Source organism: Egretta garzetta, unplaced genomic scaffold, assembly GCF_000687185.1.
Source record: "Egretta garzetta isolate BGI_Z169 unplaced genomic scaffold, ASM68718v1 scaffold283, whole genome shotgun sequence".
In the NCBI taxonomy this organism is placed as follows: Eukaryota; Metazoa; Chordata; class Aves; order Pelecaniformes; family Ardeidae; genus Egretta; species Egretta garzetta.
This window is the reverse complement of record NW_009259043.1, coordinates 269,559-295,674: the sequence shown is the minus strand read 5'-3', so window position 1 is coordinate 295,674 and position 26,116 is coordinate 269,559. Positions and strand designations below refer to the sequence as shown.

At 42.6% G+C, this 26,116-nt stretch overlaps 2 protein-coding genes across 4 annotated transcripts; both read right to left on the bottom strand.

The window, feature by feature from the left end:
- Window positions 1-664: 664 nt before the first annotated feature.
- Window positions 665-10,817, bottom strand: LOC104122819 (serpin B6). Of its 3 annotated transcripts, none has more exons than XM_009634993.2 (8): window positions 10,792-10,817; window positions 7,910-8,003; window positions 7,292-7,469; window positions 6,124-6,261; window positions 4,975-5,092; window positions 4,592-4,734; window positions 2,909-3,076; window positions 665-1,973 (listed from the first exon to the last, which is right to left on the bottom strand). In XM_009634993.2, exons 3-8 carry the CDS (start codon window positions 7,457-7,459, stop codon window positions 1,569-1,571), a joined length of 1,140 nt encoding a protein of 379 aa, XP_009633288.1. In that variant the 5' UTR covers window positions 7,460-7,469; window positions 7,910-8,003; window positions 10,792-10,817; the 3' UTR covers window positions 665-1,568. The 3 variants fall into 3 exon arrangements, with proteins under 3 accessions (XP_009633288.1, XP_035746456.1, XP_035746454.1); XM_035890563.1 differs by lacking the exon at window positions 10,792-10,817 and adding an exon at window positions 10,731-10,776; XM_035890561.1 differs by lacking the exon at window positions 10,792-10,817 and adding an exon at window positions 10,022-10,403.
- A 291-nt stretch (window positions 10,818-11,108) lies between these two features.
- Window positions 11,109-23,104, bottom strand: LOC104122820 (heterochromatin-associated protein MENT). Its single transcript, XM_009634994.2, has 8 exons — window positions 23,038-23,104; window positions 21,480-21,656; window positions 20,894-20,980; window positions 19,127-19,264; window positions 17,025-17,142; window positions 15,812-15,954; window positions 13,138-13,305; window positions 11,109-12,241 (listed from the first exon to the last, which is right to left on the bottom strand). Exons 2-8 carry the CDS (start codon window positions 21,645-21,647, stop codon window positions 11,840-11,842), a joined length of 1,224 nt encoding a protein of 407 aa, XP_009633289.1. The 5' UTR covers window positions 21,648-21,656; window positions 23,038-23,104; the 3' UTR covers window positions 11,109-11,839.
- Window positions 23,105-26,116: the final 3,012 nt, after the last annotated feature.

Here is a 26,116-nt window from a genome sequence, read left to right as displayed (position 1 = left end):
GGGCGCCCGCGGCAGCACCGGGGGGGGCCTGGACACCCCGGCGGCGGGGCTGGGGGCGTAATTAAAAAAGCCCTGACGATACAGGATCGCGGTTTTTTTTCCCCGTGGGGCACGCTGGCGGGGACACGGACAGACTCTCTGCCTTCCCATCGCGCTGCTCTGTTTATGCTCGTTTAGGTCACAGCCATATTTATTTTGTTGGTTTTTTTTAATGTAAAAATGGTTTTGGTTTAACCCCGGTTTTCTCTCCCCCAGGTGACTCAGCTGTGGGGTGGGATCCCCCCGCCTTCATTATTTACTTTTAGTTTCTTCACCCGAGGCAGCTGCGTTGCGGTGTGCCCAATTAAGCACAGGGCAAGGCAGCACCGCTTGGGCGATGACTACCAAGCCCAAAACCAGAGGCAGCCCTGGAGTCCTGCCTAGAAACAAACCAACCCCTGTCCTGTAAAGGCTCTTCGCAGCAGATCCTTGCAAGGCCGACCCCGAACCTCACGACAACCTGAGCAAGCACCTCAGAAAAGCCCAGGTTTAACAATGAATCCCAAATAAGCAACAGAGAAGCTGGTTGCGCTCTAACAAGAAATAATTGTTTTCTTCATATTACAGATCAAAAATAAATGCATATTTAGTTGAAGAAATGAAACAGAGACCTACAGCACTGAGAGTTCTTTTATTATTTCAGGAAGAGAAACAGCAAAACAGATGTATTACGAAAGCTATTTCAGCTACATCTTTGGTATCATACAGTTAAACCGTTCCAGAGACTATGAATAAGAAAAATATCTAACGAGCAAAAAAAATTAAAGATTTGCCCTTTAAATAGTGCATAGGCTGCATCTGCTTTTTCATTACATTCCTTACCACCACAGGACACCTGAGCTGATTACTCCTTTAACACTGATCCTCAGCCCCAGAGTGCAAAGTCAGACTCTTATTCCCATTCTTGCCATAGCACTTGTCCAGTTATTATCCAAAAAACCCCTGTCTAGTCAGGATGCTTAGCAACCCTTGGAACAGGCTGTCAAAAGACTCCGCTCAGCTCTAGGGAACGTGTCAACTCCCTCTCAGCTCTAGGGAACCCATCCATTAAATGGATGAGTCTGGAAGAAGGAGGAAAAAAAAGCAAAAACAAAAAAAACCCCACACCACCAAAAGTGGGATGGGAGGAAAAAGGGGGATGGGAGGTGAAGATGTGCTCCAGCCTCATCAGGAACAAAGTTAACTTCTTCCTTTCCTACGAGGTGTCAGTACCAGACCTGCTGCCTGGTGGCCACAAGAAGTGAAGCGCGGCAGGGCTGCAAGGACAGATGAAGCATTCATTGAGCAAGTGTGGCATTTCTTGTGCCAGCAAGAAGTTGGAGGCCTCGGCCCTCAGGTGCAGGGGGCAAGAGAGCCGCTGTAAGTGGCAGTTACTGCATGTACATCCAAGTGGCTCTGTAATTCTATTCAAGCCTGAGAGGAAGGCCACAGAAATGAATTCAAGGCACAGCTGAAAGTGGCAATTAGTGCAAAAAGGGTAAGAAGAAGTTACTGTGTAATGGTGGCTTTTCTGCTGCAACATCTCCTTTTTAAGGAGAGCAAAATCTGCCACAGAACAAAATGCTGGAAGTTTTGTTGTGGCGGATGAAGAAGAGGAAGGGATGATCAGCAGTGAATTCTGGAACGATCATTGCACAGCGCAGAACCATCACTGCTGCCGTGGCAGCTGCAGCTTCAGTGCCTTCTTCATTGACTTCCACAAAGGCCTTGTGAACTACTTCAGAGAGCACCAGCTCGTTGCCAGCCGAGATTCCCGAGAAGTCTGCCTTGCTCAAGTCAAACGCGTCAGGCATTCCCATGCTGCTCAGAAGGGGTTTCAGGTCATAATCTTCTTCCAGTTTAAATCTGGGTAAAGACACCTTCACCTCTGTAGAGTCCATCATCTCAGGATTGATCCAATCTATCAGCTTCTCATACGTAAGTTCTCTTTCCAGCTAAAGAAAAACCCCAGTTACACAATCAAAATGATCAGAATGTCAGTTTTACCCAGCCAAAAGTGGCTATTCCTGTGTTTGTTTATGCAGTACATCATATGCGTCTTAGCAGGTCTCAAGCCAAAAGTGCAAGTTATGCTTCTCCCCAGAGACTACAGCCCCAGCTGAGATCAAACCCATATACTTTTTGGTAGGTATAATAAGAAACAGTCCCTTCCATGTAAAGTTTACTTTTATGAAACATGTCAGATTAGGTTTGGGTGTGGGTTTTTTTTTTTTTGATGGTTTTACATATGGGAAGCAAAGGCACAGAAGAACCGATGACAAGGCCCCAAAAGGAACTGAACTCAGTTCTTCTGCCTCTTAACCACAGGATCCTCCTTCAGGTTGACAGGCTGATAAAACTCTGCTTGCAATGCCCTTTGCAGTCAGCATCAGAAAGCCTTATTAATAAATTCCTTATCCAGAACATGAAATAGCCAAAACTCATCTCATATCTCGACAACTGAAGAGATCCCCCACTTCCCTGTGAGGCTGTGTCTCTGGCCCACCACCTGGAAAATCTGCCACCTGTTCAGAACGGAAGATCTACAGGACAAGCTATAGGACTTCCCAAGAGCTCCCCCCCCAGTCCCCTCTCACCACATATGATGCTCACCATACTACACCTTCACCATAGCCACAACTAAACTCTGCTCCCAAGGAGGGTCAGGCCTTCTTCCAGAGCCTCTGGCTAAGGGGGCAGCACACAGCTTGACCAGCAGAGATAAAAGGCACGCCCATCACTTTGGGGGCATGGAGGTGTGGGACATTTCAGCTGGTGGTGAGCAGCAGTGATGCAACAGCTTTGGAATTGAACTGAGATCTATATGCAACATCAAACTCTCTTCCCCAGAAGGATACAGACTGTCTTTGCATTTAGCTCAACAACTTACCCTTTCCAAGCCAGTGGATCCATCCTGGATTGCATCAGGAAGCAGGATGATCATGCTGAGTTCGTTACCGACATAAGGGAGCTCAAGGATTTTGGTCTGGAAGTCTCCAATATAGGTCATGTTAAATGTATCCTTCTTGATCATCATCTGCACAGGTTTGGTCTCTTTCTAAAAATAAAGAGATGTCAACAATCAGTACTGAGCTAGTATGCTGGTCTCAAAATATGAAGCAGGCATCCAGTTACTCAGGGCTTTTGAGAATTTGAGTAAAGAGAACTAAACACACCACAGAGTACAGCCCCACCGTCTTTTGTAAAGCAAGAGATAAGAAGTAAGGAAGCCCGAGATTTAATTTTTAAGTACTAATGTGGAAATGTCTGTGAAGTCTCCTATAAGGCAAAGAGACAAGGACACACAAATTTGCTCACTTAAGAACTAGTGACAAGCACTAAACAGAGCTGGTAAGAAGCAGGGCCTGTCCCCCTTGCTTTAAAGAATACAGAATCATTTCAATGCAGGTTTTTTCATTTTTAGTCCATGTGGTTCCAAGTGTGTTATAACAAAGAGGAATTAAAATATTTTAAAGTTTTACTTTCTTGGAATTTTTAGTATAAGTGTTATTTTGAATTCCTAAAGGTCACGTGGATAGTAAGGAGGGAAAAAAATTTTTTTTTTTTTCTTCTCAATTTCATTCTCTGCTACCTTCTTCCATCTTCACATGGAGCACCAGCTACCATTGTTTTCCTCCCTTACAGCTAAGAGTCTCATTGCTTTGTCCCTTACCTTCATGAGATAACCAGGCAAGTAGGTTTTGGGTTATTTTTTTAATAAAGCCCATTGAAAGAATGCCCACAGGAAATATGGCAGAAATTATTTTGCAGCAGCAATGACATGTGAAAAGGATGGATAAGCAAAGAAAAGGCCACAGAGCATGTGAAAATCATCCAGCGAGTCATAAGAAGTGCAAGGGTCACAGAAATAACATCACAGGATGCAGGCTCCTGGGATGTTAAGCTAAATCTTTTGCTACTGGACAGATTGTAAAATAACTAGCTTAAAACTTCAGGTTACACCTGTAATTTCCAAGTGCTCATTTGAGCCCTCTCAGGCTTCTGCAGCTCAGCAGTAGCTAGTCATTAGTAGGATGAAAATACAAAACTTGAGCCATTTAGTTTTACAAGGAAAGAGATGTGCAATTGTTTACATATCTAAAACAGAGTTCCTTAGGTGAGACAAGGCAGCATTCCTCAACCTTACATCTTACAACTTCCTTCAATAGTTACCTGGATCCCAAAGACTCTGATCTTAAAATAATAATAACAACTGAAGACAACTTACATTCAGAAGTTTCTGCACATGTTGAAGTGCTCTTTTCTGCCTACAAGCTAAAGGAACATTTTTCTTATCCACATCAGTTTTATGCTAAAACAATCAAGTTCACTGACTCCTGTAAAATTGTTCGTGACTCTCAAATAGCCGGACAGCCTCACTCAACTGTTTTCTTCTAGTAATTATGTGAAACCGAACAGAAACTAAGCAAAGAGAGCATTCACATTAAAGGGAGGGTGTACAAGGAATTTCATACAGCTTACCGAAGGTAAACCTGCTTGAATGATTTTCTTTTTTTTCTCCCTTCAGAGTTAAATGACAACAGTGTGTTGTCAGCATCTGAGCACATCATACCTTGTTAATGTGAAATGGCATTTCTGCTGTTCTCTCTTTGTTGAACTGCTTTTCCCAGTTGCCTTTGAAATAGATGGCATTCACCAACACGAGTTTGGTCGTTGAATCGAGAATCCCCTCCACCAACAGGTTCTGAATTTTAGCTTTATGACACATAGAAAAAAAAACCTCCAATTTTTAAACAGTTTGACATGTATGTAAGTATTATCTAATATAGTATCTACTCTGTAATTAATACACAATAAATAAAATAATTATGTACCAAACAGAGCAAGAGCTCAATGTTTGAGGTTTTTTAACTTGCAGTATTCCATCTTGAAATAGCTGTTTACCCAAGCCCTGGCTGCTATTAAACACAACAGGGCATTCTGCAAAACACTCACCTTCAGTCCTTTCCTCTACCCAGGCATTTATTTGTTTTCGGGAATCCTCCCAAGCATGCATGAAGTCAGTCTGTTCTAGTCCAGCATGGTAGAATTTCTGACTCGACTCTATAAATGACTAACATGGACATTCAGAACAGCTTTTCAGCAATATATTTTACTCTAATTCAGCCACAAATGATTCTTAAATACACCGAGAAAATCTGCCCGCTCTCCTCCCCCAACTTCATATAGAGCAGTTGAAGTTTTGTCTGGCATGTTCCTATTAGGTTTTATACCACCCATTTGAACTAGGAATTGTCCACTGTATATTATGAAGTCAAATGGCTTGCTTACTACGCTAGAAAGTTCTACATAACTGAGAAACGATGTGACTAATTTGAGGGGTTTTCTGCTTCAGCAAGAGAACATCCAATCTTGTAAGCTCCTCTCTACATAAATTCCATTGTCAAACCTCCCAGACTAACAGAAAACTTTTATTTCAGAGGGAAACCTGATTTTTCTTAGAGAGGAAAACACATACCTTTTCTCTGATTTAATCTAGTTAGATCTTTATTACACAGATGCAAAGTTTTAGAGTACAACCCATGTAATTTTTGTCTACTAGACAAATACAACACTCACATTCTTCATGAATTTTCATCTTCTGGCTTCTAGGGAAGCATCTAAAGGAACATGTTTAACACACTACCTATTATCCTTATTTAGATCTTCTGCTAAGGAAAATCTCAAAAGTCATGTACTCCTCTCAGTATATTCTCTGAATGACTTGCATAACAGGAAAACTACAAAATACTGCCCATGCTGAAGAGCAATAACAATTCTTTTTTTAATCACATTTACACACCATCAAGGGAAAAGAGATACATCAACCATTTGTCCCACAGCCAAAAATACAAATGGATCATGGAAGATTTAGAGTCTGATGGATTTTATAGTGCTTTGCACCATTTGTGCCTTCAGATCACAGGCTACCTAAAAGGAGCTTCTTCACGAAGTTCAGATACCAGGCTTTGGCACAACCTATCACATGGTAGGTCTCAGCCTAGAAAATGGGAAGTAAAACCCAAAGCCTGCCTTTGATCTCCAAAGGAAATAGGCAGCAAGTATATTATACTAAAAACCACTACAAATGTAATTGTTACTTACTGAAAGAAACTCAAATGTCTTTTCTCCATAAAGTCGATTAGCAGTTCTCAGTATATATTGGGCACTTGGATCGTTAATTTCAGAGAGAAGTGATTGATACCCGTTGTGAGCATCATCAGCTTTGTTCAGAGAAAGCACCTGTAGAGAGACACACATCCTCATCAGAGTCCATGCCTTCTCTAAACACACTTGCTTCAGCACAAGTTTTTGGTTTTCTTGAATGACTTTTGGGTTTAAAAATCTGTGACTTGAAGCCAAAAGATTTTTCATCACACCTCCCATGTGGAGCTTATCATGCCAGTCACATAGGATGCACCCAGCCAGATGCTGTACAAGTAATAAATCAGGGTGCAGATGAGTCAGCAGTTATTTAGTTTCCTTTACTCAAGCATTAGAGGATCACACAATGGTTGAGCTTGCAAGCGACCTCTGGAAGTCATCTGGTTCAACCCCACTGCCCAAGCAGGGCCATCTCCAGCTGGTAGCCCAGGACCACGTGCAGGTGGATTTTGAATATCTCCAAGTATGGCATAATATAATGTAAGTTTGGAGAAACTTTTATAGATGTAAATGAAAACAAGATATTTATTTATACTCCTCTTCCACTTTAAAAGAAGAGGCAAACATAAATGTATAATCAGTCATTTCTGTTATTAATACTGTAAACTGCATACCTAAAAATATGCCAAATGATATTTACCACCTGAGCAAGTTTAAAAAAAAAAATTAAACCAAGGTACAGCTACCATTTTGATATCCATACAGGATGGATTTTTAATTTTTTTATGTGCCTGGCCACATATTCAAAACATGTATAGTCTGATATTAAGCCCAAAGAAGATAGAAGAAAATATTTTATGTACCTAGAAATTCATTAAACCTACAAACAAAATCCTAGGTACCTCTTAACGATATACTGAAGGAAGAGCTCCGTCTCAAAAAACCAAAACCACAAGAAAACCCACCCAACAAAAACCAGGAACCTTTTAATTTCATACCAATGGAAACTCCCCCTATAAAAACAGGTAGTGCTTCCCTACATACCAAAGAAAGACCTCTGCTCTCTGAGACCAGAATGACAATAGTAGTTTAACATACGTGTAGGTCACAGACTGATTTGTTATTCACATGGTCCCAAATTCAATACATGAAGTTTATTTAGACATACCTTTGCTATTTGGGCTTCTGTGTTACCTTTCGAACCCAGCAAAACCATAGACAAAGCAGAAGAAATACTAAAAGGAGAAAAGAATAGATTCTGGCTGCTTTTGTTCTCACACAGCTTTCTTAAGAGGTCGAGTGCAAAAGTGGTATTTGCTGCACAGAGGCTATCCATTGTTCACAGACTAGGAGATAAAACACAAAACAAGAATGGCTCAGATATATTTGAATGCAAACTAAAAAGTGATTTCTGTCTTTCACATTTCCCAGTATGAACTATGCAGCAAGCATCATAATTAGGCTGGAAAATTATCAATTCACTGAAAAACTGATCTGGTGGAACAAGCATCTTAAATCACATACTAGGCGATTGAGTCATTTTAGGGATTTATTGTTTGCTTTTCTATTTCAATCCCATACCTGTAACAGAGACAGCAATTCCCACTGGTGTCATTAAACTCTTCACTGGATAAATAATATTACATCTTTTGAGTTTATTACATACAACAGTATTTTGTTTAGGGTTTATTAAAACAAGTCTCTTGACTTCACAAAGACAATTATTTGCCTCTACAGGAAAACCAGAGCAAAAAGGCATCAGAACGGCAGAATTATAAACTCTTACCTTCTCTAAATTTATGTATCTTCAGTATTACCTTCAGCTTACTTGTATGTGTGTGCACAGCCTGTCTGGTAGCAGAATGGCTTGACTTACAAGACTAAAAGAGAAAAGAAAGAGTTATTTGGTCAACGTAACAGATTACTGTAGTTTCCTGCTGTAGTACAAAAGTTACACTTCAACATGTGTAACTTGATGCCTGTCATACTCTACATACATCACCTGTGTAGGTAGTTAACAAGCCTAAGATTAAACCACACCCCTATAAAAGGAGCAATAAATACTAGAATGGTGAGTAATTACAGATAAGTATCACCAGACATTGTAAGATATCAGCTGGTAGTAAAAGTTTCTGTGGGTTTTTTTTTTTCTCTTAAGGCAGCGCCCAGTGTTGATATGTTGCTACAAAATACAAAACCAACACCCAATTTACGTTACTAATTAATTATCTCAAAAAATAGGTGGAAAGAATGAGTTTCTGTACCCATCATTTTCCACCTAAGAAAATTTCTTGCTAGTAGCTTTGCAATAAACAGTAGTAACTTCTCTCCTGTTTCTCTTCTCCCATAACTGAAAGGGGAGGGGGAGAATGGGCAAACTTAGATGAAAACAATCCTCCAGTTCTGTCTGAAGTGGGTAATTTAACTACATGTACTTTACCGTATAAGTAGGAGGCACTTTGTATTGGTTGCAACAAAGACCAGAATTTTCCTACTGTCCCAATACCTGTCAGATTGCTAGCAAGGTTTTTTGACCTGGGGGTCAAAATGCACAGGAATAGTGACAGCAGCAAGCACCCTTATGTAGAAAGTTTTTGTAGGGCTTCCATGACAGACAACAATTTACAGACAAAAGGACACAACTCACACTATTTGCCTACCTGAAAATCAGTGCATTTAACCAAATTGTAAGTAATATTTCAACAGCTGGGACACAAGTCTAGGAGTTGTACCTCTACAGTTATTGATGCTTTCTCCACAGTTCATGAATAGCAATGTAACTACTGGTACCAAATTTTGTAAAATTGAAAAGGAACATATGGTCCCCCTCTAATTGGAGCAACTCAGTCAAGCTTGCAAGCTTGAAATAATTTTTGACAGGATAGCCTTAGAAGTTGCTATATGTAATTAGACAGAAGTGTATCCTTGAATAGAATAGATAGAAGAGTGCTAAGACATTGTATCCTTGAGTAGGACAGACAGAGGAGTTGTGCTAGAAGAAATTAGTTTTGTATCAGTAATAAATATGTAAATAGGCCAGTGATGGACTGAGCATGCCCCAAGACTGAGTTCAACAAGTGGACACAGTGAGGAAGACTATCAATGACCACCAGAGGACCTTGGAAGACAACCAGTGGACATAAATGCAGATGCTTCGAGGACATTTGCATATATTAATGAGTTCCAGGAATAGTATGAGTATGATAATTATCTCCTAGAAGTTTAATGAGTATGTAAATTTTGATTGCACATAACCCTCTGTAGTTGAATAATTCAGGGTACACACTAGGTGGAGCAATCCCCTGTGTGCCTGGCACCATAATAAAGAATGCCTGCTTTCTAAAAGTCTAAACTGAGTCTTAGAGAGTTTTCTCAACCGGCTTTTAGAGTATCAATACCCTTCTCATCAGAGCTGTTTTGGAGACAATACAGAATGACTGCACTTGAAGGAACAAAACCGGTATCATACAAGCACGTATTTGTCAGCTGACTGTAAACCATTTCCCGCAAAACCCTTAGTGATCAGAGGGTTTGCCCACAGTAACTCATTCCTCACCCTAGTCTCCCCGTGGGCTCTGCAGGTCAGTGGTGAGGCACTCATGCAGAGGTTTCTGGATGCCCTGGACCCCGTGTCTTCCTACCACTGTGAGTGTGAAGCTTATATTCTCAGTGGTAAACATTTTAGGACTTTAGGACAGCCTTCAGGGACAGAATGGCCAGATCTAGATTAAACAGCAGATACACTCTGCAGCGTCTCTCCCAACTACCGGTTTTGCCATGGAAGAACCTGGCCAGAGCAGGGTGCAGCTGTCCTCCAGCCTGTGGCCCACGAGATACATCCCACCAGGTCTACGACATGGATTAGCACCTGGCATATTTGGATGCCTCCCCTCCTCACCTCAAGGGAGTCACAAGCCGACTGTTTCAGACGCAGCCGGAGGGGGAACTCAGGGTGATGAATATCAGGCAGTGTCCGCCTCCACAGAGGAAGCTGCATCTCCAGCACAGACATCCCTTTTCCCATCCCCTGAACCAAGGCATGCTTTCTTGAGGGCATCATTTAGGATTTGGAGAGTTGGGAGTGATGTTAAAACGCTCGCAGCTTAAGATCCCCCGCAGCTCCGGGTCAAGGCTCCCCGCCTCGCACCTCTCCGGGGGCAGGGGGGACGACGGAGCTCTGCGACCGCCCACCGCCACCGGCCCTCGGCCCCATGTGCCCCAGAAGGAGCGGGGAGGGGCGGGGAGGAGCCCCCAAGCCCTGGCGCTGCCCCAGGAGGCTCAGACACCAGAAGCCGAGGGTTCGGCACTTGCGAGGGCATGGGCTGGGGGACAGGAAAGGAGCGAAAAGACCCGCCCCCACGCTGGACTTCCCGCCGCGAAACACGTCCCAGCTCGACATTTCCGCGGTGCCCCCGCCACTCCTACACGTGAAAAGCATTTCCTACGCACCGCTGCGACCCCAGCTGACAAGAAGCAGAAACCACGTCACGAAAGAAAAAAAAAAAAAAACAAAACCCAACAATAATAAAAGCACCACCACACAGCCTCTGCTGCTTAAAAAACAAAACAAACAAACAAAAAAACCCCAACACAACAAAACAACACACAAGCGCAGGCTTCCCGTAGAAAACGACATCCGAAGGACGGAGGAGCCGCCACCGCACTCACCCTACCGGCCGCCCCCTCCCCTTCCGCGCTGTGCCTGGTCTTGAATAGGCACTAGTGTCCGCCCTGCCTCGCCTGCCGAGGCTGCACATTCCTGGCACCCTCGCCCCGCTCCTTGCTGAGCTGGGCTTTGGGGCTGGTTCCCCCAAGTCACGGTGTTGTCGTCGTCGTCCCCGTCCCCCCCCCCTCCTCCTCCGCGGGCCTCGTCTCGCTACAGCTGGTGATTTTCTAGCTCAGCCTCCCTCTCGTGGCAGGGCTGACAGAAAACACCATCAGTTCATAAGGGGCTATTATTTTTATTAATTATTTTTGTAGCAGGGGTTGTTCTTAACGACAGTGAGGTGTTGCTGTAGCTGGAGACTGTACGGGCTTGGCCCCTCCTTGCATACCTGAGGGTCTGAGTGAGGCAAATAGCCCTCCCAGAGGTATATTTTCCGATTTATTTTTTTTTTTAAGGTATCAGTTGAGAGACACATGAAGGTAACTGAGGTGAAATTGGGAGCTGATGAAGACTTACAGCTGGGATGTGGAAGGAAGGCAAAGGAATGGCCACAGGCCTTGCATAGGGAAGGTCTGCCTCCATTTGTAATGCAAGGACCTAATCAAGGGTGAAACAGAAGCAGGGTCTAACTGCTGCGGGTGGGAGTAAGGGCTAAGACCGCATCTGAATCAGGGGCTCTAGTCACGAGGGTGAGGAGGTGACCCGTGTTAGTATACACTTGTACACACCGATGTGCGGGTGAAGGGGTAGAAATGCCATAGCTAATAGTGGTTAGGGGACAGAGCTACCCTTGGTGGCCTGGTCTGAATGGCAACCAGGATTGCTCTGGATGCAAGGCATCAAGTGCTCCCTGCTGCCATGGTTGTCCCTTTGGGGTAGGAGAGAAGCAGAGGAGGAGCTGTGCCTCAGGGTCCTGGGGTGTGTGGTGTGGTGGAGAAAGGGTTCAGGTCTTACTCCCCCCCAGCTGCAGCAGGAGTTTCAGGTTTTGGTATTTGCATCTGAGCTGGCAGGCGAGCGTCTCCTACTCTGCAGGGCAAGGAGGAGCTCTGACTAGGGTGAGGAGAGTCTGCCAAAGAAGAGGATGGTTTGTGATTTGTTGTGTCTGATGAAGAAGAGAAAAGGGTGGTCAGCTTTGAAAGTAATTGGTCGTGGTTTTGATCTCAGCAGCAGGACAGCTGTGGCAGCTGCTGCCTCAGTACCTTCTTCATTGACTTCCACAAAGGCTTTGTGAATAACTTCTGAGATGAAAAGATCCTTCTTCACTGACATCCCTGTGAAATCAGCCTGAACTGGGTCAAAAGCATTTCGTATCCCCATGCTGCTCAAAGTGGATTTAAGGCTGTAATTCTCTTCTAGCTTCAACTTGGGCAGGAACAGATCCACTTCAGCTCTCATCATATTGGCTGATTCTGTCCATTCAGACAATTTCTCATAGGTCAGCTCTCTTTCCACCTGCAGTGAGTTGAGGAAGAAAATAGTGGGAATGCAAAGGACAGAGACAAGACATGCACACACCGGTGTCTTAACGCTCATCAAGAACATGTAAATCAAAGCCCAGCTACCAGCAGTGGATACAGCTGGAATGTGTGCTATATTCACAGAGCATGATCCTGCAAAGTGCTGAGTGACTTACACTCCTATTTATTTTCTTAAAGGTGGCCGAGGTATAGGCCTGAACCCTCAGAGTAGTTGATTTTTATTTTTTTTTCCTGCTGTGAAGAATATTGCTTTTTTGCAATGTGAGAGACCCAGTGATATTGATAGGTGCTTGCTATGTGTGTATATGGATAACTTTTCTCTTAGTAACGGTAAATAAGTGGAACGCATGGGACCTCAGGTACAAATACAAAGATGTTTGCCCTGAGCTGTTTAGAATCTGAAACTGATCCTGGCATGGTCATGAGCGGCTATTGATAGCTTCTGGGTCAGGGTAGTCAGTTTGAGAAACCTCACCACAAAAATATCAGATGCAAATTCAAACTGTGAATGATGTAAAAATTAATTAATACATCCCTCAGGAGAACATAACTGTAGGGCACAGTGATTCAGATTTGGTCCTTGCTTTCCTATTGCTATTCTGTCAATAGAAAAGAGGACACAAAGTAGGCTAAGGCAGTTGTGTGGACATAGTTTTTAGATATATCCCTAAGTAAAATACTATGTTTGCAATGTTACCGGATGCCCTGAACCCTAAGATGAGAAACCATGGTGTTACAGTTTATGAAACAAAGTATGCAGACATCAGAACCTATTCTACCACGATTTTGAAGCTCATTCTTCCCCACTCTTTTCATCTGTTTCTGTTAGTGTCTTGTAGTGTATGTAATGCAACAGTAGGTCAGTGTTACCAGCTCCAGACCAGTAGTGTTATCACTGATGTCATCTGGTAGGAGAACGAACATGCTGAGTTCATTTTCCACATATGGCAGCTCAATGATTTTGAATTTCATGTTTTTTTCATGCAGTATCAAAAAATTATGTCTCAGATACATCATCTGCACTGGTTTAGTCTTGGTCTGTGAAAAAATTCAGACATAAAAAATAGTGTTACTTCATTCCTTAAAATGGGTGATGAAAATTACATGCTTCATTGAACTGAAGGTAAAAATTTGTAAACAAGTACAAGGCTCAGCAGCATTTGGATACTTGGAGTACCCTTTCCTTTGGACAATATCACACACACCCCCTTTTCAGAGTCTTTGGGATCTTTACAAAAAATCGGCATGGACACATATGGTACCTACCTGCTAACTAAATCACATGTAATGTATTTTTCATTTTCAAAGAAAGGAGTTAGCTTTGGTAAGCAAGTAATTACTATAAGTGTTTCATGTTTTCTCCCCCATACTACATTTTTGGAGTGAGAACCTTGATCAGGGGGAAGAAACGTTGACTTTCTTCCCCTGGAGGTCATCAACTCTTTTGCCTGTTTTATACTTCCAGGCAATACTGATTGTCTCACTTTGCCTCTGAACCATGTTTTTTGTGACCTGTGCTGGTTTTTACTCTTCCCAAAACCATAGAGGACTGTATTACCAAATGAAATTGGATTACACAGTAGCCTTCTGAACTCCTATGCTGTATTATGTTCGTGGAGCTTTTACTAATATATCCACTCTCTCCTTTACATTTGAGTTCCATTTGAGTGCAAAAGTTATCTGTTTGCAGACTTTGTATTGGGTACCCTGTGAATAAACCCTCTCTGTGAACCAATATGTTGGGTTTAACGTGGTGAGGTTTTGGTAGCAGGTTGGCTGCAGGGATGGCTTCTGTGAGGAGACCTCAGAAGCTGCGTCCGTGTCAGACAGAGCCAGTTCCAGCCAGCTCGAAGATGGACCCCACCGCTGGACAAAGCTGAGCCAGTCAGTGATGTTGGTTAGCGCCTCTGTGGTAACATATTGAAGAAAGAGTAAAAAACTGCTGCACAACAGCAGCTGGGAGAGAGGAGTGAGAATATGTGAGAGAAAACAGCCCTGAAGACACCAAGGTCAGAGAAGAAGAGCAGGGAGGAGGTGCTCCAGGCGCTGGAGCAGAGATTCCCCTCCAGCCCGTGGTAAAGACCGTGGTTGTGCAGATATCCACCCTGCAGCCCGTGGAGGATGCCATGCTGGAACACGTGGATGTGCCCTGAAGCTGCAACCCATGGAGAGCCCATGCCAGAGCAGGCTCCTGGCAGGACCTGTTGGACCCATGGAGAGAGGAGCCTGCACTGGACCAGGTTTGCTGGCAGAGCTTATGACCCTGCGGGGGACCCACACTAGAGCAGTCTGCTCCTGAAGGACTGCACCCCATGGGAAGGACCCACACTGGAGCAGTTTGTGAAGAACTGCAGCCTGTGGGAAGGACCCACATTGGACATGAAGGACTGTATCCTGTGGGTGGGACTCCACCATGGAGCAGGGGAAAAATGTGAGGAGGAAGGAGCAGCAGAGACAAAGCATTGTGAACTGACCACAACCTCCATTCCCTGTCCTCCTCTGCTGCTTTGGGCAATAGGTAGAAGAGTTGGGAGTGAAGTTGAGCCTGGGAAGAAGGGAGGTGTGGGGGAAAGGTGTTTTATATTTGGTCTTATTTCTCATTACCCTACTCTGATTAATTGGCAATAAATTAAATTAATTTCCCTAAGTCAAGCCTGTTTTACCCATGACAGGAACTGGCAGCTCCCTGTCCTTATCTTGACCCATGAGCTTTTCATCCTATTTTTCTCCCCCTGTCCTGTTGAGATGGAGTGCTTGGTGGGCACCTGGCGGCCAGCCAAGGTCAGCCCAGGACAACCGTGTACCTTGACAGATCCTAAAACCGCACATGTAGCGTAGTAGGTTTCAGGTACACAGTCACACCATTGACACAATCACTTCACGTTGCCTGGCATACAAAAGGTATTTGCACTAGTAATCTACGTCAAACAACATACGTGCAACCACTGACGAATAATTTTGCTTGACTTTGACACAGTCCAAAAATATGCATGCAGTCAGCTACTGTCAGTGCATGATCGTTTCAATGCTGTTAGCCCCTCAGTGTATACATCATCCTTGCTCACTCAGCTAAAATGACAAACCCCCATGAAAACTCCCTCTGGGGTTTTATGCAGCACCCAGGGTGTGTGAGGAAAGAATAGTTTCCTTGAACTGAGGGCATAGACTGTGTCTCAAAAGCAGAAGAGAGACCTACCTGTGTACACATTGCTCTCAAAAGCAGCTCCGTCCCTTTTGAAAATAGGAGCTTGTACTTAACGGGAATTTCCTCTTGTCTTTAAGCTACTTAACCGTGGTGTTCTCAAGTGTTTTGATATTGAAGAGCTATTAATGAAAGTGAAAATCATATTCTCACGGATATGCGTAAATAAGACACTGCTGACTTGTTTTCGCAATTGCGTTCTCACTGATTTTATACCATGTGCCCAGCTACGAGTAGTGTTGTGGTAGCATACAAAATGCAAGTAAAATATTGAGAGGTTTCATGCTCTTCAGTAATAGACATATTGACATATGACAATAGGCATATAGACAAGGAATTTACCTTGCTCAATCTGAAGGGCATCTCAGAAGTATTTTTCTCCAGAAATTTCTTTTCCCAGTTTCCTTTGAAATAAATTGCATTTACTAAGACCAATACAGTGTGAGAATTGAGAGATCCTGCAGGCAGCAGATCCTGGATTTTCCCTTGAAAACCAGACAAATAGGACTGTTACTCCAGTGTGTAACTTGCCAATTTTAATTGTGCTTTCTTTGTGCCTACCTATCCAGCAAAAATGTTTGCATTTGGGAAATTTTTTTTTAATGTACATTTTTCATGGTATACATATGGTAAAAATGGCTTTTGAAGTATCTCTCTGTGGTTTTTTTAAATGTATTTATTGCAGTTTTGGTAGTGAGTGGTGTCCTGGTTCTGGATGGGACAGAGTTAATTTTCTTCCTAGTAGCTGGCATAGTGCTGTGTTTTGGATTTAGTATGAGAAGAATATTGATAACACCCTGATGTTTTAGTTGTTTTTAAGTAGTGCTTAGACTAGTCAAGGGCTTTTCAGCTTCCCAAGCTATGCCAGGTGCACAAGAAGCTGGGAGGGGGCACAGCTGGGATAGCTGACCCCAACTGGCCAAAGGGCTGTTCCAGACCATATGATGTCATGCTCAGCATCTAAAGCGGGGGGAAGAAGAAGGAAGGAGGGGACGTTTGGAGCGATGGCATTTGTCTTCCCAAGTACCCATTACGTGTGATGGAGCCCTGCTCTCCTGGAGATGGTTGAGCACCTGCCTGCCCATGGGAAGTGGGGAATGATTCCGATTCTCTCCCCCATCCCATTGTGGGGGGAGTGAGCGAGCGGCTGGGTGGTGCTCAGTTGCCAGCCGGGGTTAAACCACGGCAAATGGCATTGGAAAGTGGGTAAAGTGGAGTAGCTTGGATGTCCTGGAAAATGGTTGCAAGCAGATGAAGAATGGAGAAATAAACCCCTCACTAATCAGATTGGAGCCACTCCATTATCTACCCGTGCCTCCCTCTGGGCAGAACTAATTCAGAAGAGGCTATGGCATGAAGAATTAAGGGAAGGACCTTGGAAGGAGCAGCGGTGAGGTTTGGGGAGAGGCATTCTTCAAGCCATTTAACTGCACTTTGCTCATCACCTCCCCTGAGTTTCCATTTATGGATCCTTGTCTGCAAGAGCAATAAATGTGGAAATACAAATGGTTTGAAAGCAAGACATGAAAAAAAACCACATCGGAGTGGTACTTACCCTCAGTTTCATTTGCAACCCATGAATTGATCAGTGTTCTGGCTTGTTCTGCAGCTGTCTTAAAGTTTACAGCTTGTGGCTTTGCATTGTAATATTTTGTAATGAGCTTTAAGAATTTCTGAAAGATAGAATTGGAAAATATATGCTTATTTAGTTAAATTTAAGTTACAAAAATGGTAGAAATAATCACTTCAACAGATTATACAATCTGCTACTACATAATTGAAGGAAATATAATTTGTTTGAAATGGGATAACCCCTAAAATAAGGTCTGATACATTCTATGCTAAACATTAAGTAAGGACTCATCAAACTTCTGTCTCAAGGAAACTGATACTTCAAGTTTTTGTGTTTGACATCCAAAGTGCAAATGTGTAGTTTTGAAATATCCCATGAAACAAACATTCTTCACGTTTTTTTTTTAATTTCTCAAAATGACATATCATTTAAATACTTTTTTCCTGCCTTACGATGTAGAGTTCAGTACAAGAGGGAAGAATTGTCTCATATAAAGTTGAAACAAGGCTTTTAGTTTGCTTCAGAGGCTCGGAACTGGCCAAGAGTTTGTGAGGACAACAGAGGATCAGGTATAAAGGGAATGTTCTGGTAGAATAAAGTCATGGCAGAAAAGCAGAATTAAGATTTGCATTGCTGTCTGCTGTGAAACAGTTCATGGAAATTCCCAGCAGGAAATTCTCTAGATTCTCTGTGAAGCATAGGTACATGAGATTATGGAGGAAATGAGCAATAAGCATTCAGAAGAGCAAATTACTAATTACTCAGGAGATCAAAACAAACTCCAAGATCAAAGAACAGTAATCTCATTTAAAACCACCTTCCAAGAAACTGTAAGATGATTAACATGACGTCAGTTTTTAAAAAGATTTCAAAGATACGGGTAACTACAAACTCATCCGTCTGTATGGGGCGAATGAAAAGAACAGGTCTAGCGGGTGTATGGATAAACCTGACGTACTGGAGGAGTGTCAACAGCGTTTTGTGATAGGAAGTCCCAAATAAAAAATCTGTTGGAGTTTTTTGAAGGTGTCAGGAAGCATGTGAGTAGGAAGGTTGAGCCATTACGGTCTGTTTGGATTACCAAAAGGCATTTCGCAAGACTTCTCACCAAAGGCTGAGCGTCCGTGGGACTATGGAGATTGGTTTTGTTTGTTTAAATGGCTGGAAACCAGGAATAGGAGGAAATGATGTTCACAGTGAAGGGTTATTACTACTGGACTACCACAGGGATATGTCCTGGGATCTGTGCTAAAATATTTATTCTATAAAATACGGGTTTAAATACTTACATTAAAATATATACATGAAAACATTTGTAAATGATCCAGTGAATGCTACAGAGAGGGATTATAACTGTTCAGGAGTGAGGTGTTGAAGCTATAATGGACAGCTGCATGAAAAAAATCTTCCCAATAGCAGCCAAAAAGGCAAATACAATTTTAAGAGTTACAAAGAAAGGAGTAGGGACCAAACGAGAGAATATTAGACTGCCACTGTATATAGCTATGGTGTGCCCGTTGTCTGAGTTCTCATGCAGCTCTGGCCTCCCTAGTCTCAGAAATGCTAGAGCATAAAAGATACAGAGACAGGGGACGAGGATGACCAGAGATATGGAGAAGCATCCTTTAGAGGAAAAAATGAACCAATAATGATGCCAACAGGTAGCAGGCTCAAAAACCACAGGGGCTTCCTACAGTGTATAGTTCAGCTGTGGATCTCCCAGTGCTGAGGGTTGTGGTAGATTCAAAAGGCAAGTCTGCATGTTCATGAAAGAACGTCTCATCAAGGTCTGTTAAGCAGACATGCCCCCTGGTTCAGGAAGTCCCTGAGCTGCAGAGGGCTTGGTGACCAGAGCAGATTCTGGAGAAGCATTGCTACACAGCATGACCTGTTCCCATACACTTCCTAAACTGTTCACCACTGTGGGAGACAAACGGACCTCTTGTCTGTGGAAGGATAGCCCCATATGGCTGTTCTCATGTTCTTGCTGAAACCACAGTGCTATCATTTGGAAAATTTTTATCATCTCTGTTGACAATCCCTCTTAATGTCAAAATATTCTTAAGTAAAAATGTTCAACTCACGGGCAGTAATGGGTAGGTCTTTTCCTCATACAGTTGGTTGGCACTCTTCAGCAAGTAGGTGCTTCTGGGTTTGTTGATGGCAGACAGGAGCTCTTTGAAACCAGAGTGGGTGTCTTTAGCTTGCTTGTGCTCAGGATCCTTGGAAAGAGACACCAATTAATATGGAATATTTTTTTTCTGTCTGAAGTATTGCACCTGCTGTGGCTGTTTAAAATGCCCAGGTTGTTTTAAGTAAAAAGGAATTTCAAGGGATGGAGCTCTTTTTTGCGTGTGTTGTGTGTTTGCAGCACTATGTACAACCAGACAAATTGTCTTCTGTCTGTAGGGTGATGATCTGTTGCTGCAGTGCTGTGTAGGCCTTTAGGGACATCAGCTGATGGTGCACCCAGGAAGTTGAATCTCCTCATTTCAGTCATGGTCAGGCCTAATTTTCACTGTCACAGGGACCCATCAAGGCAGCCTTGCAGCTTTTGAGGAGGTGCTCTGTTCTGACAGATACTAATGTCAGGGCATGGGCTTACCAACTATTCAGATTTTCTTTTTTTCATGCGAATTTTGCTGTTGCTCTTTGGATTTTGGAAAGAGGTTGTCCTGGGTGTCAATGTTGATGGTTTTAGGGAGCATGAGCTTGGTTTTAGGGAGCATGAGCTTGCTTGCCAGCTGTTCCCAGCTGTTGCTTCGCTAATGGAGGAATAAGCTGCTACCCATCAAGCTGCTCCCCTCCAACCTGCTTGGGTGCAGTCTTCTCCTCTGTGGCACATTCCATGCCCTGCACGTGAGCCACTGAGAGTCTGTGCCACTGACTCATGTTGACTTGTCATAAGGTTAGTCAGATGGCATTCCTTGCTCTGGTCTTTTCTCATTCATGCTGAGACATGGGCTGCGAGGAAGGACACCTGGGAAAGCATTTGGTAGCCAGAGGACACAGCATAGGAGAGGTCGGGTTTTGCAAGGGGATGGGAAAAGTCTGAAGAGGTAATGGAGGGAAATGCCTGAAGGACCAGATTAGGCAGACTTGGCTACAACTCAGAAAGTCAGTGAGTTGCTAACATGAACGTGCATGTAATGATTCACCGTGAAGATTCATCTCCTGCCACTGAGGGAGAGAATTGATATAACCTCCTCCACCCTTTTATTTCCAGTTTGTCTAATCTAGTTTCTTTGAGCTTTGTTTTAGTTTCTATGCTAAAGAAACATGGCTTGTTTTGAGTTTACAAGCCTTTCGGTGCTTAGGGAGTTCATCTGATGAAAAAGGTCTGGGCAGTTCCTCCTGGTGGCAGGTCTCTGGGGAGTTGAAGAAAAAGGGTGAATCAGCATGCGTTAGCTTAAAGGGGAATTTTGTTTGCCTGGTGTGTCTATGCATGAAAAAGGTGAAAGGGAGTTTATTGGGCAGGGCTGGAGTCGGGTGTGAATGCAGTAGTTGTTTTTCACTACAGAAAAAAAAGCCCTGAAGCTGATAAGAGACAGTATTGTCCTAAGCAGTTGGTTTCTTGATATTGCGGTAGACCAGCTAAAACCAAGTAACACAGTATTAGGGCCAGTCAAAATGCTGTTAGTGTCTCAGTTCTGCTTTTGAAGGCCTGAATTAGTGAGTTTTATGGTAACATTATCTGCTTATTTGCTTTTTCTATATGTAGTTCTTACTGAAGTGGGACAGCAGCTGTAGACTGACGATAAGTGAATGTTAGAAGGCTAAAGCAGTAGTTGTGATGAACTACCCCTTTCTCAGAGATTTTTTTTCTCTGAGTTTTCTGTTGTAATAAATACCATCTTTCTTTTCTTTGCTCTCCCCGGAGAAGGCTTTTTTGCCTCAGATGAACCTTCTTCTCCTGTAGTCCGGTTAAAATGAAGAACCTGTGATGAAGATAAATTTCATAAAAACATGTTGTTTTTTGAAGATAAATGTGCCCAAGGGTTATGTAATTGCCTTCATTTTCTATGGTAATTCATCAGTCATGCCCAATGGCTGTTAGTCTATTGAAAGTTAGCCAAGGACAGGATCTTACTCTTGATTTAGTCTCTATAACAGTATCACTGTAATATAGATTTTAGTCACATTTACTGCTTAAGAATAGATTAATATTATGGCTCAAATATGAATTTATTTAGATAAATGATCAGTTCATGCTTGGCTACATGGAATTTATTTTCAGATCATGACCAAGCATAGTGCACTTCAGAGTCTTACTAGTGGGGCAAAAATGTAAAGTTATAAATTTAATGTGTTTACATAAATGCATATAACTAAAACACTACAAGACTGAAAAGTTCTGCTCAAGTGGGCATAAGTGAAATCATATTTTCAGTACAGGAACCACCTGTAAGATAATACACTGCTAATTTCAGAGCTTACCTCATCCATCTGGGTTGCAGTGTCACCTTCTGCACCCAGGTAGACCATGGCGAGAGCAGTTGCAATACTCCAAGGAGAAAAGAAAATGTTCTGGCCTTTGGAAGTTTCATTCAGCTTTTTGTAAAGGTCCAGCGTGAAGCTGTTGGTTGACACCGAGAGCAGCTCCATTGATACAGCCTGAGACAAACGAGTGCCAGAGGTGATGACTCTTTCTTCACTTCTTTTAAAAAATACGAAGCTGCTAGTGGGAGATTGCCTCCACCCTCTCAGATACAGTGTAAGGGTGTCCCTGTAATGGTGAAAATACTGCACAGAGACCCAGTACAGTCAGCTAGTAGGTCTCTTTTTAAGGTCTGCATTATGCCTCCCTTCCCCATCACTCCTCAATGTCCTCAGCTTTTTTATTGATTCTTCATCAGATGAGCATGATTTTAGCTAGAAATGTTTTCACAGGCCACACTTGTTTCAAAACCCCATTTGCTTAAGTTTCATAGAGTTATTTGATTCTGAGGGAGTGAAACAGAACCATTTATCACTGTCCTGCTTTGAGCTTTTTTCTATTTCTTTAAACTTCCTCTGCTATTATTTTCTGCTGAAAAAAGCATGGTGAATTCAAGCAATTCAATACATGTATCTTGAAGGCTACTAGAGATCTGTAGATTTTTATATGTTCTTGGTGTAGGTAACCTCACATTTGGAAGCTGTAGCTGGATTTGTTAATTACTGTTTTCAAGTAAACTCTCGTTTCTTACATACAACCCCAAATAGTTCGTGTTTTAAACAACAACAAATTTTCCCTGGTTTTCTGCTGGCTTATCGGAGCCTGCGGATTTTCCATCCTGCTTATTTTTCCAAGTATGTTTTTGCAGGACAAAACCAAAACAAAGAAAAAACCCAACCCCAGGATTAAATGGATTTTCCATACATGGATCCAGAACAAACCTGTGCTTCTATTAGCATATTTTAGATCAATCGAATACTGTTGGCAAATATTAGGATAAATTCAGAATTTTCCATTGTCTTCACCAGTATAGGGACTACTAAAACATGTACTAAAGTCAATGTACGATGGCATCAGGTGAAAGGTTAAGCATTAAATTAACAAAAGCAGCAAGACATTTAAATTGGTCTTCACCCACAATTTACAGGCTTAAATCACAACCAGCCAGCTGCCATGCAGTGTTAAGAGATACCTCTGGGATCCTCGAATTTTGATTTCAAAGCTTTCCAGGGCTCCACAACTGCTTTGAAGCATTTTCAGGAGTGCGTCAGTGGTGAGTGCCCTGCAGCCTAGCTCATTCCTAAGCATTTTTAGGACCTTCAAATCAGTTATCTCTTACTGCTCTATAGGTTTTGCCCAACCTGGGCTTGCGTTCTGACCACTGTGACTGGGCACAGGGTTTTCCTAAGGGCTACACTTTGTATTAGAAAATGAGCACTCCCTTCCCCTGCGTGACTTTTACACCATCATTTAACCACTCAGTTCCAAAGAATTGAACATGAATTTTTAAGACTTCCAAAGTAAAGGTAGTTATTCTGATATGAATATTTACACTACCTGAAATCCTGAGGGAGAAGAGAGTTAAGATCTGTCTTCAGCAAGGATCTGTGGCAGCCTGTGAGGCAATGAATACTTTTAGAAATGTAGATATGTTTGCACCTCCCCTTTCTTATCTACATCCTCTTTTTGTATTAATGTGTTCCCTCATTTATTCCTACTTCTCCTCTCTATAATCTGCTTTTCAGAACTTAGAGCGAGACCTCCACAAGTCAAGGCCGCTGTTAGTGGGTGTATGTCCTGAAACGTGAAGGCCACTATGGCTTTCTCCCACAGGTGTCCTCCATGACCTTAGTGTTCGGCATGCAAAAATGTAGGAACTGCAGAAAAGAATTCAGCCACCCTGTGCTAGCAAGGGATGTGTTGAAATAATTTTACAGCTTCCTTTTCTTTTTACTTTACAAATTGGGGAAACTAATAGAAACTAGTCTCAAAGATAGGGCTAAAAGAGAATATCAAAATAGGCTGTGGTTAAATTTGGGAGGGGAAAGATTTGAGTACTTGTAGCCCTCAGGTCACATAAAGCCCTTATTTTGTGATATTTTACATTTTTGCTTTTCTGTTTCAGAAAGCAGATCACAAAGGAAGCTCAGAAGGTATTTACACCTAAAATAAGTGATGAAATAAGAATGAACACTCATTTGAACTGGATGTTGTTTTTAGAGACTGCTGCTCCTAGCAGAGGAGGTGAAGGTGCTTTTGATACCTGCAGGCCCTGCACTGTACCGAGCTTATTATTCCTCTGTGATGGATTGAGGGAGTTTGGATCATCCACTGAAAGCTGCAAAACTGCTCGGAAGCTCTGCTTGTAATGATTTCTTTTATGGAACTTTTTGTTGTATTGGAGTAGAGAACCAAAACAGCAGAATATGCATCACTGGCTATCAGCAAAGGTGCAGTACAAAACAGGTCTACACAAATGTTTTCCTTTAAATCAGTGTAACTGGCAATTCTGCTGGTTTACTCTGCTTTTATCTGTCTGACTTAGATTAAACTGTATCGCTCAATTTCCTTTGCAATCATTATATGTCTTTTCTGCTACATTTATGGTTAGTTATGAATAGCCTCTGCCCACTAGTATGCAGAGTAAACCAATTACCAGGATGCAGTCAACCAACACAGAAAAAGCATCAGTATAAAGAGTACAAGTCCATATTTTGGACTAGAATTACATTTTTTGTGGTTATATTCACTTCAAATCTGACTGGTACATATGCCATACAAGGTTTCAAGAGAGATATATACGCCTCTCTTTTTTCATGCATTTTGTTTTTAAGTGCATGCAGGTTTTGTGCCCGGAATATCCATTTTATTTTCTTGCTTCAGAAATGTACTAGGCACTATTAAGTTTAGTTATGTGCTTAAGAAATGTTTCTGCTGTGTATATGAAACTGCTGTTGCCTATTTTTTAGCTAAATGAATAGGAGAAGAAAAAAACACAAACAAAATTTAGTGGTACTACAAGCTACAAAGATTGGCCAAAAATACAGGAAAATGACGAAAGGGTACCCAAAACTGTGTAGACACTCTTTGTGGTACACTCCAGCTGCTGCAAGATCCTGTTTAGTAAGAAAGAGTGAGTTTCAAAGGGGAGCAAATTGGCCAAAGAAGAGGTGCTCTTGGTTTTGCTGTGCCAGGTGGAAATAGTGAGACGAAATAGGGAATTGCTGCAACCAGAATGGTAGGAACAAGGTTTCACTGACTTACTGACCTCAAGTAGATTGACCTCTGACAAATGGTCATAAAAAGTCTTTTGATAAAACCAGTCATTTTCCTTTGGCATACTGATGAAGTAATTTTGGCCTTTTCTGGGCTCTTCAGTATAAGTAAGATACAGTTTTCCATACCTTCCCCCTGACCAGGGCCACAAAGATGATTAAGGGAGTGGAGCTTCTTTCATATGAGGACAGGCTGAGAGAGTTGAGACTTACAGCCTAGAGAAAAGAAAGCTCAGGGGGATCTTATCTATGTGCATAAATACCTTATGGGATGTAATGAAGAAGGAACCAGACTGTTCTCAGTAGTGCCCAGTGAGAGCACAAGAGGCAATGGGTACATATTAAAAACATGAAATTCAGTCTGAACACAAGAAAACACCTTTTTACTGTGAGGATGGTCAAACACTGGCACAGGTTGCCTGGAGAGGTTGTGTAGTCTCCATTGGTGGAGACAGATATTCAAAACCCAACGGGACATGGTCCTCTGCAACCTGCACTAGCTGACCCCGCTTGCGCAGGGGGTTGGACCAGATGATCTCAAGTGGTCACTTCTAGCCTGAACGACTCTGTGATTCCGTAAGGGTTAGCCTGACTTGAGAGCCAGACACTGGTTACCATGCAAATAGTATAGGGAGGCACAAAGGAAGCAGCTTCCAGTGTTGCTCACTGTAGCTGAGCTCTAAAGAGTGCTTCCCCCTGGATGGGTTCCTTTCCTTCTCTTTCACCCTTTTCACCTGCATCCCAAGTATGTCTTGTACTGGAAGGTGTGCTCTTTGGCATCACTTCCCAAGGAAAGCTGAGGCTGGCAGTAGCTTGGTACCAAAACCAGCCTGTTTGACCCATTGCATCTCTCACCAGCTGGCAGACACCGCTTCGCAGAGCCCTGCAACGTGGTATGAGTGAGGGGATGCACAAAAATTAGCATGGGAAGACCTCTCATTTGGTTTGGGATGGAACTCTTCCCACCTTTTTGTGCAACTTTTGCTCTTACATGAAGTGGCTCTTCAAAGTGGGTATACACAATTTAGGACTTCCCAGTAGTTACTGATTGTAGAATACACACAGCAGAGAGATAGGATTAACATGCTACAAGGCTAAGAATTAACCACCCTGACAAGTCTGCTGGCCAGGCATCACTCAAACGGAGGAGGGCTGGCCTTTGTTGCTCCCTAGAAGAGGCTCAGCCTCAGTGTTGCTAGGTGTTGTCTTCCAATTCTTCATTTTTTTAAAAATTGAGATTTTATACCTCCTCATGCAAGTGTTTCACCTCCTGAAACCTTGATATGCTGACTATTCTATCCTGACAATAACTTCTCCATTTGTGTTTTCACTTTTCTTATTTTGCATGGCCTTCTCTTGTG